This window comes from Hemiscyllium ocellatum, chromosome 35, assembly GCF_020745735.1.
Source record: "Hemiscyllium ocellatum isolate sHemOce1 chromosome 35, sHemOce1.pat.X.cur, whole genome shotgun sequence".
In the NCBI taxonomy this organism is placed as follows: Eukaryota; Metazoa; Chordata; class Chondrichthyes; order Orectolobiformes; family Hemiscylliidae; genus Hemiscyllium; species Hemiscyllium ocellatum.
This window is the reverse complement of record NC_083435.1, coordinates 12,668,777-12,689,065: the sequence shown is the minus strand read 5'-3', so window position 1 is coordinate 12,689,065 and position 20,289 is coordinate 12,668,777. Positions and strand designations below refer to the sequence as shown.

Here is a 20,289-nt window from a genome sequence, read left to right as displayed (position 1 = left end):
GATGTAAAGCAATCCCACAGTCACAGAAACATAGAAGATGGGAGCAGGAGGAGGCCATTCTGCCCTTCAAGCCAGCTCCACCATTCATCAAGATGATGGCTGATCATCCAACTCAATAATCTAATTCTGCTTTCTCCCCATAATCTTTGATCCAATTCACCCCAAGTGCTATATCTAACCACCTCATTAATACAGTTACTGTTTTGCCATTAACTATATCCTGTATTAATGAATTCCACAGGCTCACCACTCTTTGGGTGAAGAAATATCTCCTCATCTCTGTCCTATGTGGTATACCCCAATTCCTCAGACGGTGACTTCTGGCTCTGGACACACCCACCATTGGAAACATCCTTCCTGTGGAGGGCTCTGGCGCAAAATGTCGACTCTCCTGCTCCTCGAATGCTGCCTGACCTGCTGTGCGTTTCCAGCAACTGTCGACACTCTCAATACCCCCACCCCGTATCTACCTAGTCTAGTCCTGTTAGAATTTTATAAATTTATATGAAATGCCCCCCTCATTCATCTGAACTTCAGCGAAAACAATCCTAACCTAGCCAACCTCTCCTCGCGTCAGTCCCACCACCCCCACATTCGGCCTGGTAAGCCGTCACTGCACTCCCTAGAGCAAGAGCATCCTTCCCCAGAAAAGGAGACCAAAACTGCACACAATATTCCAGGTGTGGCCTCACCAAGGCCCTGTATAAGTGCAATATCACGTCCCTGTTCCTGTGCTCAAAACTTCCTGCAATGAAGGCCAAAGTACCATTTGTCTTCTTTACTACCTGCTGCACATTGACACCAATCTTCTCTCGAATGACATAAACCAAACCCAAAGACACAAATTTCCTCTTATTGGATATGAAGCAGTTCCATGGGCACAGACAGATGAATTTCAGTCTGTAACTCAGAATGAGCATTTTCTATTACTGTTCAAATTGGACTTCTGTACCAGATCGAAGGGAAAAACTAGGGTGCTGCCAGTTCTTCACCAATTCTCAATTTCCTTCTTACTGGTGGATATCAGAAATGCTACTATGAGAATATGCAAGTCAGTGAGAATTATCCACAAGGATTAAGCAGCACTTCCCAATTGCAGCTGTTAAACTTTGGAATCTTTTAGGCATGGAACTGTACCAAAGACCAAAGGATTAACTTAACAGCTGCTATTATAGTTGCAAACTTATTATTGATTAGAGTCTCTCAGTTATAGGCAATAATCATGGATGTTGTCCTTCAAGACAGGCTCATGAAACTGCAGCCTTGACAGCCCAATCAGCAACAGATAATATCACAACTTGTACTTACATAGTACCTTTAATGTAATGCAGACTGCACAGAAACACTATAAAACAACATTTGACAATGAGTCACAAAGAAGCAAATAGGTCAGACAACCAAAGGCTCAGTTGACGATTTGGTTTAAGGAGTGGCTGCAAGGAGGAAACTGAGGATGAGAGGCAGACATATATAGAGAGGAAATTGCAGAGCTGGCTGATAATGGAGAAACATTTGTAATTGGGAACACACAAGAGGCCAGAATTTGAGGATTGCAAATATTGCATAGGTTTCAAAGGAAGGAGTACATTAGATAGGAAGGACAAAACCAAAGAGATGTTTAAAATGATGCTGAGAATTTTAAAGTCAAGATGACTGCAGGCCAATTCACATCCATGCACCTGAGATAAGGAGAACTGGGATTTGCTGTGAGTTAAGACATGGGCAGCTGAGTTTTGGATGACACAAAAATTTACAAGGGATAAGATATGGAAGATCAGTTGGGAAAGTTAAAGCAAAAACATTGAGTCTAGATGAAACAATGGTATGAACAAGGATTTCAGCAGAACTGAGCAAATTTGCCTGAAACGTCGATTTTCCTGCTCCTCGGATGCTGCCTGATCTGCTGTGCTTTTCCAGCACTGCTCTAATCTTGACTAAGATGGGGTGAACTCAAGTGGTTTGATGGTGGTGGAAATGGGCGGTCGAAATGATGGAAAGAACATGAGGTTGGAAGTTCATCTCATAATTAAAATGTGACACTGTAAGCAGAAGACTGACTTAATCGCAGACCATTTTCAGGAAAAGGGATGGAGTCAGTGGATAGGAAGTGGTGCTCAGAGCCAGTGCTCAAATCAATTATTTTAGTCTTACCATTTTTTGGTTGGAGGAAATTTCTGTCCATCTAGTTCTTGCTATTGGATAAGAAATCAAATAACTTGGGGACCGAGGCAGAATCAAAGCAGCTTGCAATACGAAACACTTTCCAGTTACAAGGATCATTAACATTAACAGAAACAAATCCAATCTGTCAGAATAAATGTCACTCAGTACTAGACAACATTAGTAGCAGTAATGAAATCGCAATCCAACTCCTGCAGTCATTTGTGACGTCGTTGGTGACTCAGCAAGTTGGATGATTGAGTGAATCGCTTCCCACAAACAGTGCATGTAAATGGCCTCTCCCCAGTATGAATTCGCTGGTGTGTCAGCAGAATGGATGAACTCATGAATCCCTTTCCACATATGGAGCAGCTGAATGGCCTCTCCCCAGTATGAATTCGCTGATGTATCAGGAGTTTGGATGAATTCATGTACCCCTTCCCACATACAGAGCAGGTGAAAGGCCTTGCCTCAGTGTGGGTTCGCTGGTGTATCACAAGGGTTGACGACTGAGTGAATCCTCTCCCACACATGGAGCAGGTGAACGGTCTCTCTCCAGTGTGAACGCGCTGGTGTTTTAGCAAGTTGGACGGATGATTGAATCCTTTCTCACAAACTGAGCAGGTGAACGGCCTCTCCTCAGTGTGAATACGCTGATGTGTCAGGAGTGTAGATGACTGAGTGAATCCCTTCCCACACACAAAGCAGGTGAATGGCTTGTCCCCACTGTGAATTCGACAGTGTTTCAGCAGATTGGATGGATGATTAAATCCTTTTCCACAGATGGAGCAGGTGAATGGCTTCATCTTGGTATGAACCCGTTGGTGTGTCAGGAGATTGGATGACTGAGCGAACTCCTTCCCACACACAGAGCAGGTGAAGGGCTTCACTTCAGTATGGGTTCGCTGGTGTGTTACAAGATTGGATGATTGAGTGAATCCTTTTCCACACATGGAACAGGCAAAAGGCCTCTCCCCAGTGTGAATGCGACGATGATTTTCCAGCAGAGATGGGTAATTGAATCCCTTTCCACAGTCTCCGCACTTCCATGGTTTCTCCATGGTGCATGTATCTTTGCCTCTCTGTAGGTTGAATGACCAGTTGAAACCTCATAAACACACAGAATCCATCTACAGGTGCTTTTTGCAAGGAATGTCTTTTCAGGGTTTGTAACTGATTAAAGCTCTTTCCACAGTCCATGTACTGGAACCCACTTACTCGGCTGTATGTATCCCACTGTTTTTCCAGTCAGGCAGACATGAGAAATACATTTCTACAACCAGCAAACATTTCACTTTCCATATTGCTGAACAATGGCATTCAGGCCCTGATGAATCGAATGAACTTGTCGGAGAATGACATCATGCATAATTTGAATTTCCCACCTGCAATCAACATCTTTTAAAATCTTATTTTAAAAAGCGTTTATAAGTTTATTTCGCGTAAATTCATGAGAGATTTTTGCCTTGTTTCTACGGAACAAACTTGCCCATAATATCCAGAGATGTGTTGGCTAGCGATGAGGAAGCTACGGTTACAGGTTGTGTCTGGGTGAGGTGGTCTTTGGAAGGTCAGTATGGATTCGATGGGCTGAATGGCCTGCTTTGCACTGTAGGGATTCTATAAGAAAAAAAACACCATTTGTTTCAACAATCTGTGCTCCATGCTGTCTCCCAATTTCAGGCATCGAAATCAGACTCCATTGCTCCATCCTCACCAGTTCTTTCCTCAGAACCCAGGTATAGGCGGTCTGTTTTCAGTTCTCCTGCTCTGTTTGTCAAAATTTAACAAACCGATGTCGTGAAGAAATGTCAATGGACTAGAGACGTTAACTCTGTTTTCATCTCTCCACAGGTGCTGCGAGGACCTGCTGAATTTCCCAGCAAATTGTTTTTTTGCTTGCTTTCAATTGTTTTTCTATGCTAGCCCCGCGGATCGTGAGATTCGCCTGTACTGCAGCGCGGCGGAGTCTTGCTTCCTCCTCAAACACCACCTCCTTTACCAAGATGGCCGCCGGCTGGCCGGGATTACCCAGTCCGGACTGAACCCCGCATTTCCTGATCCGTCCCGACGCCAGACGATGAGGGCACACCGCTGAATGCAGAAAGAGCCTTTGGGCTGTTACTGAGCGGCTTCTGAACTACCCCGGATGGTTGCTGAACCGTTCGGATACGACCGTGACGTGCTCCGTTCCGCCGAACGAGGGACTCCAGCAGTTTTAGCCCGCCTCCATCTCCTCACTGCGCATGTCTAAACACCACATTTCCCTCCCCCCACCCCGAAAACCGACCGCGCCTGCGCACTCAGTCAGTTTACAATGGGCTGTGTGGAACGATCGTGGCGGAGCAAATCCACTGGCTCTGAAGGTCCCTCACCCCTGGAGGTCAGTGGTACTTTGACCTGCTTCTGAGCATGGCTTCAATTCCCATTTGTTCCAGAGGTGTATTATAACGTCCCTGAACGGGTTGTTTGGAGAAGGGATAAACGAATGAAAACATACGTATCTCCCCTTTTCGGGCTCTTGCAGCACAGTGGTGGAGTCCCTGCCTCTGAGCATGGCCATTTGGTTTCAAGATCCACTTGTTCCAACATCTCTGAATGAATTGATATCGAAAATATACTTTCAAAAATACATAATTGGACCTGGATGCATTCTGTGCAATAAAGGATCATAATGTTTTTCCTCCTACCTGAAACCTGGATGCTGCCTGACCTGCTGTACTTTTCCAGCACCACTCTGATCTAAACTCTGGTTTCCAGCATCTACAGTCCTAATTTTTGCCCTGCCGAATATGATCGGTCTTAGCTGAAGGTGCTTTCAGTGAAACAGATAATTTTCATCCTACAGTGAGTAGCAGAACTTAAAATAACGTGATATTTGCCGTGGAGACCAAGCCATCAAATATATTTAAGACAGAGATAGATAGGTTCCTGTTAGTAAGGGGATATGGGGTGACAGTGAAAAGGCAGGAGAATCGGGTTGAATATCATATCAGTCCTGATCAACTGGCAGAGTTGACACGATGATCCAAGTGACGTAATTCTGCTCTTATATCTTCTGGTCTTATATCAGTCCCATTCACATCACAATTAGTAATTTGACTGATTCAACTAGGAAACAATGACAGATGTTAGGATCATGGTCTGGGGGCAAGTGAAGGCTTAAGGTTAAAAATTATGTTACTGTTGGTATTTAGGACAGTTAGAGAGGTTAGATTACTTACAATGTGGAAACAGGGCCTTTGGCCCAACAAGTCCACACCGACCTGCAACCCACCCAGACCCATTCCCCTACAATTACCCCTTCACCTAACACTATGGGCAATTTAGCATGGCCAATTCACCTAATCTGCATATTTTTGGATAGTGGGAGTAAACTGGAGCATCCGGAGGAAACCCACACAGACAATGTGCAAACTCCACACAGTCAGTCGCCTGAGGCAGGAATTGAACCCAGGTCTCTGGCACTCTGACAGCAGTGCCACTGTGCCCCCTGCTAAGGCAATTTGGACCATTGAGTCCACACCAGCCCTATGAAGATCATCCCACCCAAATCTTGGAACCCTGCATTCCCCATGGCTAATCCATGGATATGAGACCTACATAAAAACACACTGACTTCAAAAGCAGTGTAATGAATCAAAATATGGGTTAATGTATATAAGAAAATTTGTTGGTGCTCACCATTTCATGCAGCATGTAAGATTAATAATACATATGTCAAAACTGCTACTTTGTGCACACTTATATTCACTTTCTACAGTGGACAAGAGGCCATTCGGCCTATTGAGTCTGCACTGACCCTCTTTATAGCATTCCACCCAGACCCCCACTCTATCCCTGTAACCCCATGTTTACCATGACCAACCCACCCAGCCTGCACATCCCAAGACATATTGGGGCAATGTATCATGGCCAATCCACCTAACCTTCACATCTATGGACTATTGGTGGAAACCGGAGTATCCAGATGAAACCCATGCAGCCACCGGGAAAACATCAGAGCTCCACACAGTCACCCAGGGCTGGAATCAAACCCAAGTGCCTGGTGCTGTGAAGCAACAGTGCTGACCACTGAGCCATCATGCCACTTATCCCATTTTACATTGATAATATAATGAAGTAAAGAATCAGTAGGTACTTTACAGGATGCACAGAGTGTATTCATTATATTACAGGAGAAAGTGAGGATTGCAGATGCTGGAGTTTAGAGCTGAAAATGTGTTGCTGGAAAAACGCAGCAGGTCAGGCAGTATCCAAGGAGCAGGAGAATCGACGTTTCGGGCATGAGCCCTTCTTCAGGAATCCTGAAGAAGGGCTCATGCCCGAAATATTGATTCTCCTGCTCCTTGGATGCTGCCTGATCTGTTGCGCTTTTCCAGCAACGCATTTTCAGCTCATTATATTACAGAGTGGATATGTGAGACTTTTACAGGGTTTGGGCACTTTAAATTAAGTAAAGTTTAAATTAAAGATCACAGTACTAAAGATAATAAGGCAGCATTGGATTTTGGGTAAAGGGCAGTAAACAGACGGTCATGGTTAATGTATTTTCTTCGGACTGGAGGCATATAACCAATGGTATTCCCAATTCACTGCTGGGAAACCAGTGTTCTCAATATAGAGAAATGAACTTGGTTTGGCCTGTGGGGACTCTGCCTACAAAACCACTCTGATGGATCTACTTGCATGAAGAAATTGATCCATTAATTTGATTGTTAGACAAATGAGCACAGTCTACAAGGGTGAGCCTGCTGTATGCATGAGAAAGAATTTACAACATTATGCATCCTCACACACAATCAAGTTTACACTGAGGAGAAACCATTTAATATGTCCAATCCACCTAATCTGCCCATGATTAGATTCCGCACAGTATGGAAACAGGCACTTCGGCCCAACAAGTTCACACCGACCCTCTGAAGAGTAACCCACCCAGACCCATTCCCCTGTCCTATGTTTAACCCTGGTTAATGCACCTCACACTATGGGCAATTTAGCATGGCCAATTCACCTGACCAGCATATCTTTGGATTGTGGAAGGAAACCAGAGCACTCAGATGAAACCCACAAAGACACGGGGAGGACGTGCAAGCTCAACATAGTCAGTCACCCAAGGGTAGAATCAAACCCATGTTCCTGGTGCTGTGAGACAGCAGTGCTAACCACCTTGTCACCACACCACCCCTTTGATTTCAATGTAAATTTGAATTTGTTTCTGCTGGTGTTCATAACAGGTCTAACTGGGCTCAAGATAAACAGTCTTTTGGTAGTTATATTAATTTTATGTTCTCTACTTTCTGACTAACAAAGAGTGCACATCATTTTTCTTCATTTATTTGAAAAAATTGTGAATAATTCCACATTCAGATACCCGCTGACTCTTTTCTCTGATGAAAAGAGCTGTAGTTTCACTCATCTGTTTATATAACTGAAGCCTTTAAGTCCTGGTAACAACTCAGTTAATCTCTTCTGCAACCTCTCCGAGATCTTGACATTCCTCCTGATGTAAAATCTGAAATTTCACCCAATATGTGAATCAGCCTCTGACTCTTAAAACAATTGGTTTTATCACCTTGAAATGTTGTAAGTGGCTTTCAATGGCTTACTAACAAGTGAACCCTTTGATGAGTCTGCTTTGGAGGACCTGGGTGTCTAGTTTTTGACCAGAATATGCACTTGGTCTTTTGTTTTACAAAGACTCGTCTGTCCCACGTGTGTAGTCTTACTTTTGTTTGTCAGGAAATGCTAAACAGTCCGTTTACACTTACTAATTAGTTCTGATGCCTCTTTGGTTTTCAATTGTCTTGGCTTGAACCTTGCAAAGGTCTGTCCCCTGCCGAACTTGTCTGTCTGTGTCTGTATGTCTTGGCTGAGGTATTCCCAGTGTGCCTTGCTTTTTTGGCTAAATTCTGTGCACCTTTTGTTTCATTGGTTGTGCTTGTATTTTTGGTCTTCCTCTTTAATGATTTTTTATTTGAGCAGTTGCAAGCTGCTACAATTGCATGTAGCAACAATATAAGACTCGTCAAGTTAGCAAGATCACACTCGCAACTCACGTTGACTACTACCTGATTAAAAAAGCACAGCAGGTCAGGCAGGATCCGAGGAGCAGGAGTATTGATGTTTTGGCATAAGCCCTTCATCAGGAATAAGCTTAATTCCTGATGAAGGGCTTATGCCCGAAACATCGATTCTCCTGCTTCTTGGATGCTGCCTGACCTGCTGTGCTTTTCCAGCACTACACTCTCGATTTTGATCTCCAATATCCGCAGTACTCACTTTCTCCCACTACTTGTTTCATAGTGGAATTTAGGTATGATTCCAACCGACAATGTCTGTCTCTGGAAGTATCCATGGTTCGATCCTTGTGCAAAATTGTTTTTTGAAGTTCTCCTAATGAAGGATTATGGAGTCATATTCTTATACAGATTTTCATCCTTCAGGTCTATGATGCGATATTATTCATGATTCTTTTGAGTTTTTCATCCAAATTATTGACTACTCCTCTTGAAACATCAAGTCAGCAGCTTATTTTCTTCAATAAGTAGTTTCCCTGTTGCCTGTTACATTTGGGATTTGAGTCTCAGTTTGAAGACACATTTTTTCTTGTAACTATCTTCTTCAGTTCTTCAGCAGTGCAGTAAAGAACTCCAAGATTGAAATGGAAGATGATTGCAGCTTTCAAGCTCCTGGTCTTGTTTCTTTTTTATTTCTTTTACTTTTGTTTTTGTTATTTTCTCCTCTTTAAAAGCTTTTTCGGCATCTTTGATGAGGTGAGAGTGGGCCTGGCCCTCTGGGCATATGCAGCAGCAGCAGCAACAACAACAGGAGAATGCGACCTGCAGCTTGGAGGAAAGCATGCGCCTCGCAGCACAGAGGAGAGAGAGAGTGCCTAGCAGTGTGGAGGAGAGTGTAAACCAGCTAATCAATATGGTGGCACCAGCAGGGTAGGCCCATCCATGTTCTTTTTATTCTTTTTCCTTTTCATCTTTTTTCTTTTCCTTCTTCTTTTCTTCATTTTCCTGATGTTGGGGGAGGCTGAAGTGGTGTTGGCGGTGACTGGGGTGGAGACTCCTGGCTTCTTAGGCCCAATGTGTGGTTTCCTGGAATCGGTGGCCAGGGATCAGCTGCAGTGATGGTGGAATGGCTACTCCTGGCTATGATAGGCTTGGAATGAGGACCATTCAGAGACCTTACATAAATCCTGAAGCTGCGTTTGGGACCTCAACCAATGAAGATGAGCTCCATTTAACTACTTCCTTTTTCTTCTTTTGTACCTCAAAATAGTGCTGGATTGTGGTGACAGAACACTTTTCACTGCATCTCCTTAGACATCCTGAATGGTGGGGGAGTCCAAAACTAGAGGTCACAGATTTAAGGTGAGAGGAAAAAGAATTAAAAGGGACCTAAGGAGTACCTTTTCATGCAGAGGGTGGTGCATGTATGGAATGAGCTGCCAGAAGAAGTGATGGAGGCTGGTACAATTACAACATTTGAAAGGTGTCTGGATGGATATGTGGATAGGAACGGTTAAGAGGGATATGGGCTAAGTGCTGGCAAATTGTGCTAGATTAATTTAGGAAATCTGGCTAGCATGGACAAGTTGGACCAAAGGGTCTGTTTTCATGCTGCATATCTCTATGATTCTATGACTCTATGTGACAATAAAACATTCAATCATTCATCTATTCATTCACTCATCCCTCCATCCATCCATCTGCCCGTCCACCTATCCAATTATCAAGCAAGTGTCAAAATAGCTTGTTCATGTAGCTTCGACTCCTTTTCCCAGGCGTGGCTAACGGCTTTCAATTCCAACATGAGCTTGTCTTTCTCCCTTCATAGTTTATTCCAGACAGAGTTATTGCTGCTTTTAGTCTATCTTTGTTGTTTCCTTCAATGTGTGAACAGTTATTAATGTTCTGAAGTTTATATGATTACAATGTTGTCTGGGAGTTTTCTAATCACACCTTGTTCTTTCATTTCTAGATCAATAATATTCACAACAAACAGCAAGGAATCCATTACTGAACCCTGTGGCACACCACTGGATACAAGCTTCCATACACTAAAACACCCTTTGACTATAACTATCTGTTTTACTGCCTGTAAGCCAATTTCAGATCCAATTTTCCCCATATCCCAATTATCCTTAACTTCTCAACCAGTCTTCCAAGCACGACTCTGTGTAAAGCCTTACTGAAGGCTATGTAACAGCATTAATTTCATTGACGCACTAAATCACCTGCTCCAAAAATTCAATCAAATTTGTTAGGCATGATCTCTGCCTGACAAAGACATGGTGATGATACGTGATTAATCTTTGCTTCTCCAAGTGAAGATTAATTTTGTCCCTCAGATCTTTTCCTAATGGTTCCCCTACCACAGATGTTAGACTTGCTGGCCTGTACATTCTTGGTTTACCCTTCTTGAATAATGGTACCACATCAGTTGTCCTTTACCACTCTTCCTGTGGCCATAGAGCTTTTGAAAATTAATGTCAGAGCCCCTGCAATCTCCTCCCTTGCCTTTCGTAGAGCGTGGGATACATTGCAGCTGGGCCTGGGGATTTATCTGCTTTCAAGCCTACTAATACTGCTAACACCTCCTCTATGTCAATGCTCATTCATATTTCCCCTGCTTAATTTCTATATCTACATTGTCCTTCTCTACATTGAATACAGATGTAAAGCATTCATTTAAAACCTCAGCTTCCTGTTCCAGACACAGATTGCCACCTTGTTCCCTATTGGGCCCAAATCATGTCTTACTTTAATAAATTCATCTTCGTTCCAATCCAGCACCTTTATTTCTAGTCTATCTTTGACTTTATTGATATTAAATCATGCAGAATCTTGGCCATGATCACTGCAATGCTTCCCTCCTCCATACCTACCACTTGCCTAGCTTTCTTCCCTAAAACTAGGTGCATCACCACCTTGTAAGTCTTGTAGCCCTTTCAGATGTGCTGGCTTAAAGAGCTGTCTTGAACCAAATTTAATAATTCCACCCCCTCAAAGCCTATCACACTTTGTTTAATCCAATTAATACTGGAGAAGTTGAAATCCCCAAATATCCTTATCCTGCTATTTTTACACTGAACTTTGCATAAGTATTGGTCTTTCCGATTATTTGGGAGTCTATCATATATCCCCGGCAAAGTGACTGCCCCATTTTGATCTAATTCTACTTATGTGGTTTCATTTGAGGAACTTCGTAAAGTATCCCTCATGACTGAAGTAACTGACTCCATGATTAATATTGCCACACTTCCTTCTCTTTTACACTCGCTATCTCATCTGAAGATTCTACACACCAGAACATTGACCTAACTGTCCTGTACCTTGTTGAACCATACCTCTATGATAGCAACGATATCCAGCTGAGATGCAGTCTGAGGGAGGTTTCAAAATCATGACTGGGCTGGATTGGAGTAGATAGGGAGAGAGATTTCCCACCTGTAGAAGGACCAAGACCAAGAAGGTGGTCTTGTCTTTTTCTCTATTTGAAATGATCTACAAAAGAAGCAAATGTGAAGTGAGAAAAAACTTTTTCACTCAGCAAGTGTTTAGGGTAGAATGCACTGCTTAGAAGAGCAACAATGGCAGGTTTATTTGTAGTATTCAAGAGTGCATTGGATGATTATTTGGACAAAAATAGTGTGTGAAGGAGGGCAAATGCAGGAGATTAGCACAATGTAATGATATTCATTGAAGGAGCTAGTGCAGGAATAATGGATCTCCTTCCATGCTGTAACATTTCTTAGATTCTGGGCATTTCTGAAGCCTCTGCATTCAGCCACTGGCTCCAGTTCCTCCATGCCCAATTGCAAGATTTTTTTTCAGTTGTAAACAAAAAACTGTGGATGTTGAAAATCAGAAATTGCTCAGTTTCTCAGCAGCTTCGGAGGGAAATTAGATCCTCAAAAGTTGTGTTGAGCCAAGGTCACGCATGCGTATCTCTCTCCAAATTGGACGTCTTGGAAACACCCCTGTCAATCCAACTGTGCTTGCGTGTCACTTAACATTTAACTTGCGCACTGACGTCACTTACCATCCAAAGGTTTCCTGGGCTGTAGGATTCCTGTTTGTAATGTTTCGAATGTTCCGCAAAAAACGTGATCAATCTTCTCTGAACTGCTTCCAAAGCAAGTATATCTTAAACAAAAAAATATAAACCTCTTACACTTTTACCTGGGTTATTATCAAAGTTTTCTGGTTGCTAAATTGAATCCTCTCTGATTATTGTCAAATAACATTATTTGGAAACAACTAACTCTGTGAGGCATTTTGCACATACAGCTTTTTAAACTAACAAACTCAATCTATGGGGTATAGGCATCACGGGTAAAAGCAACATACGTTATCAGTCCCCAGTTACCTCCTGAGAAGACGAAAACGGGCCTTCTTCTTAAACCACTGCAGCCCATATGATGACAATGTTTTTTGGTAGGTTGGGAACGTCTGGAGGAAGTAACATTAATATATGCGTGAGTCAACAAGATAATCTTCTGTTCATGTAGTTTTTTTTTAAAAAAAAGTCAAGAAAAGTGGGAAGGTAGAGAGGAAATTGTGGGGCACCTTGCAGGAATATTTTTATCATCTATAACTATGGGTGAGGTACTGGATGACTGGAGGGTGGTTAATGTTATGCCTTTGTTTAAGAAGAAATGCAAGGGGAAGCCTGAGAAGTATACATCTGTGAGTCTGACTTTGGTGGGTAAATTATTGGAGGTAATTCTGAAAGTTAGGAATGATATGTGTATGGAGAGGCAAGGAATGATTAGGGATATCAACATGGTTCTGTGTGAGGGAAATCCTGGCTCACAAACTTGATTGAATTTGTTGATGAAGTAACCAAGAAGAATCGAGAGGGCAGAGCGCTAGACATTGTTTACTTGGGCTTTAGTAACGTGTTTGACAAGGTTCCACATGGTGGACTAATAAGTAAAGTTAGATCACATGGGATTCAGGATGAGCTTGTCAATTAGATATAAAATTAGCTTAAAGACAGGAGAGATTGAGTGATGGAGGAGGGTTGCTTTTCGGACTGGAGGCCTGTTACTAGCAGTATTCCACAGGGATCAGTGCTTGGTACACTTTTGTTTGTCAGTTATATGAATGATTTAGATGAGAGTATAGAAGACATCAAGAAGGGTATGGGTAGGATAAATAGACAAGATCTTTTTCCTGGGTTGGGTGGGTCCAGAACTAGAGCACATAGGTTTAGGGATGAGAGGGGAAAGATTTAAAAGGGACCTAAAGGGCAACTTTTCCACACGAAAGGTGGTGCATGTATGGAATAAGCTGCCAGAGAAAGTGGTGGAGGCTGGTACAATTACAACAGTCAAAAGGCATCTGGATGGTTAGGTACATGAATAGGAAGGGTTTAGAGGGATATGGCCAAGTGTTGGCAAATGGGACTAGATTAATTTAAAGGATCTGGTCGACATGGACAAGTTTCCATGCTGTACATCTCTTTGACTCTATGACATAGTTAGTGAGTTTGTGGATGACACCAAAATTGCTGATATAGCGGACAATGAAGAAGGTTATCTAAGATTACAAAGAGATCTTGATCAGTCGGTTGAATGGGCTGTGGGATAGCAGATGGAGTTTAATTTGGATAATTGTGAAGTATTGCATTTTGGTAAAACAAACAAGGGCAGGACTTATCCAATTAAAAGTAGGGTCTTGGGTAATAGCGAACAGAGAGATCCTGAAGTTCACAATTCTTTGAAGTTTATGTCATATGTAGACAGTATGATTAAGAAAACGTTTACCATGATTGTCTTCTTGCTTAGACCTTTGAAGTGAGGAGTTGGGATGTCATGTTGAGGTTGGACATTGGTGAGGACTCTTCTAGAGTACTGTGTCCAGTTCTGGTCACACTGTTATACGAAAGTTATTATTAAGATGGAGAGGGTTCAGAAGAGATTTACCAGGATGTTGCAGGGAATAGAGGGTTTGAGTTATAAGGAGAGGCTAGATAGGCTGGGAGTTCTTTCACTAGAGAGTAGGAGGTTAAGCAATGACATAAGAGGTTTATAAAATCATGAGGGGTATAGATAAGGTGAATGGCAGGTGTTTTTCCCTAGGGTGGGGATTTCAAGACTGGGGACATATTTTTAAGGTGAGAGGATTTTTAAAAAGACATGTGGGACAATTTTTTTACACAGAGTGTTATTCATGTATGGCATGGACTTCCAGAGGAAGTGGTGGATGCGGGTACAGTTACAACATTTAAAAGACATTTCACTAAGTTCGTGAATAAATGTTTAGAGGTATATGGGCCAAGCGCAGGCAAGTGAGACTAGTTTAGTTTGGGATTATGGCCGGCATGGCCTGTTGAATCAAAGGGTTTGTTTTTGTGCTGTGTGACTCTGAATGCTTCCTTTTGTTTAACAATTTCACAGGGGTGTCATACAGAAACATTTGATATTGAGACATATAAGGAAATATTATGTGTGGTGACCAAAATGTTGGTCAAAGAGTAGATTTATAGTAGGGTTTCTTATGAAGAGAAATGATTCAGAAATAGAGATTTTTATCAAAGGAATTCCAGAGTTTATGGCCTTAGGAGCTAAAGACATAACCAACAAAAGGGAAAATGCTGGATAAACTCAGAAGGTCTGGCAGCACCTGTAGAGGAGTCCCTCCTCCCTGCCTTTTATCTTAGCCTGCTTGGCAACCTTCCTCATTCCTGAAGAAGGGCTTATGCCCGAAATGTCGATTCTTGGATGCTGCCTGACCTGCTGCACTTTTCCAGTGACACATTTTTCAGATCAGATAAGAGAATACCTATAAAATGGGTGGGTTGTCTTATGGAGAAAAGTTGGATAGGCTAAGCTGGTATCTACTGGAACTTGGAGTAAGAGGTAACTTGATTGAAATGTACAAGATCAGAGAGGTCTCAACGGGCTTCATGTGGAAATGATGTTTCCTTTAACAGTTAATCTAGAGCAAGAGGTCACTGTTTAAAAGATGTCACCCACTGAAAATAGATGAGGCAAGATATTTTCTCAAAGGGTCATGAGTCTTTGAAACACTTCCTGAAAAGGTAGTGTAAGCAGAAGGCCTTCAATTCTTTTGGGGAATATGCAGATTATTGGTAAATGGGAGTGGGCTGGGGGAGGTAAAAGGGTATTGGGATAGAAAGGAAAATGGATTTGTAGTTAGAATCAATCAGATCAGTATTGAACTTATTAAGTGGAGTCAGCTTGATGGGCCAAATGCCTGAAACTTGTTTTCTGTTTGTATGTCCATATCCTGTTGTTAGTAATATCCAAGGTAGAACCATCCTCATTGGCATAAGTTTCTGCAGATGTTAGTAATCAAAAACCCAATTAAAGGGAGTTGTATTCTGGATAAAATCATTATTAAAACAAGGTTTGTGTTGAACCCAGTGTGTCAACTTGTTTTGTTTTAAAAAACATTACACTAATTAGTTATTTCTATGAAGGTTTGCTGCCTTCAGTTTTGTCACTGAAAGCAAGTGTGAGGAACTCACCAACCTCTTGACCACTAAGACTGATACCAGCTGCTGCCTCCCTCCCATCCAACAGTCGCCATTTACCCTTTCTCTAATTTTTCTTCTATCCTGCCTTATGCTGATAATATGACCTACACTGCATGGGAGACCAAACATATGGTCACACTTTCATTCAACACCCAGGTTTTCCAGTGGTCTGTTATTTTAATTCTTGTCCATGCTCTCACACTGGCATTTCAATCCTCAGTATTGTTCCCGATGAAGAGCTTATGCCCAAAATGTCAATTCTCCTGCTCCTCGTTTGCTGCCTGCCCTCCTTTGCTTTTCTAGTACCACACACACGGCTACTGTATTGGTCCAGTCAGGCTCAATGGAAGTTTGAGAAATAGCACGTTATCTGGGCTCCATATGAGCTCAACAATTTCAGACCATAATCACTCTTGCTTTTGGCACATTTTGTTGTTTCTTTCAATGCCCCAACATTCAGTTTAATCTGGAAGCATTTTACTCTCATCGTCATTTTATCTTTTTCCCCACCCAATTCTTGCTCAAACGTCTATTTTATTTTTAACTTTTACCAATTTGGATGAAAGATCACAAAACTGATGGATCCACTGTTCCTTTCCACATGTTATTTGTTAACTGTTACGTACTTGTAACCTGTCTGTTTTTGTTTCCATACTTGGAGTAAGAGTTCACTCTTATATTTTGGTCTGGGACTGAATAATATTCACTGTTTTATATTTTCGTCATAGAATAAGTCCATGTGACCTTTTATGCCTTGCCTGAAACAGGACCTCAGTTTCAGATGAGGAAGGTATAATGATGCTGACAGTCATTATACTGTCAGTACCGTAGAGGAAGTGTATTTTGTGACTAGATTCTCATATGCGAGGGACTTGAACTTATGATCTAGTGATTTGTTGAGAGTGCAATCCACAAACTCTGAGACCACTATAAAGTTGCTAGTTTCACTTTCCAAAGCTGGCCTAGGTGAATGCCTCCGTGTGACTCTCAACAGGGCTTTTAGCCATTAAAGCACCATAGTCAGCACAATTCTCTTATACATAATCCATCAGGGTGTGTTTCTTTTAGGCAGCTCACCTGATCGAGGCACATAGAGCCATAGAGATGTACAGAATGGAAACAGACCCTTCAGTCCAACCTGTCCATGCCAACCAGATATCCTAACTCAATCTAGTCCCACTTCCAACACCCAGTCCATATCCCTCGAAACCTTTCCTATTCAGATACCCATCCAAATGCCTTCTAAATGTTGCAATTATATTGGCCTCCAACACTTCATCTGGCAGCTAATTCCTACATGTACCACCCTCTGCGTGAAAACGTTGCCCCTTAGGTCCCTTTTATATCTCTCCCCTCTCATCCAAAACTTATGCCCTCTAGCTCTGGACTCCCCCACCCCAGGGAAAAAGCTTTGTCTGTTTATCCTATCCATGCCCCTCATAATTTTGTAAACCTCTATAAGGTCACCCCTCGGCCTCTGATGCTCCAGGGAAAACAGTCCCAGCCTATTCAGCCTCTCCACATAGCTCAAATCCTCCAACCTTGGTAACATCCTTGTAAATCTTTTCTGAACCCTTTCAAGTTTCACAACATCTTTCCAATAGGAAGGAGACCAGAATTGCACGCAATATTCCAACAGTGGCCTAGCCAGAACGTGACCTCCCAACTCCTGTACTCAACATTCAGAGCAATAAAAGAAAGCACACCAAACACCTTCTTCACTATCCTATCTACCTGCGATTCCACTTTCAAGAAGCTATGAACCTGCACTCCAAGGTCTCTTTGTTCACCAACACTCTCTAGGACCTTACCATTAAGTGTAGAAGTCGTGCTAAGATTTGTTTTCCCAAAATGCAGCACCTCGCATTTATCTGAATTAAACTCCGTCTGCCACTTCTTGGCCCATTGGCCCACTTGATCAAGATCCTGTTGTGAACTGAGGTAACCTTCTTCGCTGTCCATTACACATCCAATTTTGTTGTCATCTGCAAACTTCTTATGCTCGCATCCAAATCATTTATGTAAATGACTTCTTCAAAAAACTCAGTCAAGTTTGTGAGACATGATTTCCCACACACAAAGCCATGTTGACTATCCCTAATCAGTCCTTGCCTTTCCAAATACATGTACATCCTGTCTGTCAGGTTTCCCTCCAACAACTTGCCCATCACCGACATCAGGCTCACTGGTCTACAGTTTCCTGGCTTGTCCTTACCACCCTTCTTAACAGTGGCACCACGTTAGCCAACCTGCAGTCTTCCGGCACCTCACCTGTGACTATTGATGATACAAATATCTCAGCAAGAGGCTCAGCAATCACTCCTCTAGCTTCCCACAGAGTTCTCGGGTACACCTGATCAGGTCCTGGGGATTTATCCACCTTTAAGCGTTTCAAGACATCCAGCGCTTCCTCTTCTGTATTATGGACATTTTGCAAGTTGTCACTATCTATTTTGCTACTTTCTATATCATCCATATCCTTTTCCACAGTAAACACTGATGCAAAATACTCGTTTACTATTTTGCCCATTTTCTACGGCTCCACACAAAGGCCGCCTTGCTGATCTTTGAGAAGCCCTATTCTCTCCCTAGTTATCCTTTTGTCCATAATGTAGTTGTAAAATCCCTTTGGAATCTCCTTAACTCTATTTTCCAAAGCTATCTCATGTCCTCTTTTTGCCCTCCTGATTTCCCTCTTAAGTATACTCTTACTGCCTTTATATCTTTGAAGGATTCACTCGATCTATCCTGTCTATACCTTACGTATGCTTCCTTCTTTTTCTTAATCAAACCCTCAATTTCTTTAGTCATCCAGCATTCCCTATACCTACCAGCCTTTCCTTTCACCCTAACAGGAAAATACATTCTCTGGATTATCGTTAGCACATTTTTTTTAGATTAGATTACTTACAGTGTGGAAACAGGCCCTTCGGCCCAACAAGTCCACACTGACCCGCCGAAGCGCAACCCACCCATACCCCTATATTTACCCCTTACCTAACACTAGGGGCAATTTAGCATGGCCAATTCACCTGACCCGCACATCTTTGGACTGTGGGAGGAAACCGGAGCTCCCGGAGGAAACCCACGCAGACACGGGGAGAACGTGCAAACTCCACACAGTCAGTCGCCTGAGTCAGGAATTGAACCCGGGTCTAAGGCACTGTGAGGCAACAGTGCTAACCACTGTGTCACCGTGCCGCCCGTAAAGGCTTCCCATTTTCCAGCCATACCTTTACCTGCGAACATCTGCCCCCAATCAGCTTTTGAAAGTTCTTGCTTAATACCGGCAAAATTGGCCTTTCTCCAATTTAGAACTTCAACTTTTACATCTGGTCTATCCTTTTCCATTACTATTTTAAATCTAATAGAATTATGGTCGCTGGCCTCAAAGTGCTTCTCCACTGACACCTCAGTCACCTGCCCTGCCTTATTTCCCAAGAATAGGTCAAGTTTTGCACCTTCTATAGTCAGTACATCCATATACTGAATCAGAAAATTTTCTTGTACACACTTAAGAAATTCCTCTCCATCTAAACCTTTAACGCTATGGCCGTCCCAGTCGATGTTTGGAAAATTAAAATCCCCTACCATAACCACCCTATTATTCTTACAGATAGCTGAGATCTCCTTACAAGTTTGTTTCTCAAATTCCCTCTGACTATTAGGGGGTCTATAATACAATCCCAATTTGGTGATCATCTATTTCTTATTTCTCAGTTCCACCCAAATATCTTCCCTGGATGCATTTCCAGGAATATCCTCCCTCAGCTCAGCTGTAATGCGATCCCTTATCAAAAATGCCACTTCCCCACCTCTCTTGCCTCCCTTTCTATCCTTCCCATAGCATTTGTATCCTGGAATATTAAGCTGCCAGTCCTGCCCGTCCTTGAGCCATGTTTCTGTAATTGCTATGATATCCCAGTCCCATGTTCCTAACCATGCCTTGAGTTCATCTGCCTTCCCTGTTAGGCGGGGAGAAAGTGAGGTCTGCAGATGCTGGAGATCAGAGCTGAAAATATGTTGCTGGAAAAGTGTAGCAGGTCAGGCAGCATCCAAGGAGCAGGAGATTCGACGTTTCGGGCATAAGCCCTTCTCCAGGAATGAAGGGCTTATGCCTGAAATGTCGAATCTCCTGCTCCTTGGATGCTGCCTGACCTGCTGCGCTTTTCCAGCAACACATTTTCAGCTCTGATCTCCAGCATCTGCAGACCTCACTTTCTCCTCGAACATTTTAACCTACTGCGAATCCTCTTGCAAGGATGCCTTCCTTGAAGAAGCTCTCTTCCTTCCCTGTTAGGCCCCTTGCATTGAAATAAATACACTTTACTTTATTAGTCCTACCTTGTCCCAGCTGCCCTGACTGTTTGACTCGCTTCTGTTCTCAACTGTACCAGTCTCAGATTGATCTCTTTCCTCACTATCTCCCTGCACCACCCACCCTTACTAGTTTAAATCCTCCCAAGCAGCTCTAGCAAATCTCCCTGTCACTATATTAGTCCCCTTCCAATTTAGGTGCAAACCGTCCTTCTTGTACAGGTCACTTCTACCCCAAAAGAGATCCAATGGTCCAAAAATGTGAATCCTTCTCCCATACACCAGCTCCTC

The 20,289-nt window shown here is 42.6% G+C and overlaps 1 protein-coding gene across 3 annotated transcripts in view; it reads right to left on the bottom strand.

Moving 5' to 3' along the window:
• Nucleotides 1-20,289, bottom strand: part of LOC132832713 (zinc finger protein ZFP2-like) — a 31,612-nt gene that overhangs the window by 9,362 nt on the left and 1,961 nt on the right. Inside the window, exons 3-4 of one of the 3 annotated variants that reach the window (XM_060850816.1) lie at nt 12,217-12,320; nt 1,299-3,780 (exon numbers count right to left, since the gene is read on the bottom strand). In XM_060850816.1, coding sequence (XP_060706799.1) covers nt 2,379-3,221 — 843 coding nt within the window. In that variant the 5' untranslated portion in view covers nt 3,222-3,780; nt 12,217-12,320 and the 3' untranslated portion in view covers nt 1,299-2,378. Of the gene's footprint in view, nt 1-1,298; nt 4,387-12,216; nt 12,321-20,289 lie in introns of those variants that run through there. The other 2 variants (XM_060850817.1, XR_009646971.1) reach the window with 2 other exon arrangements.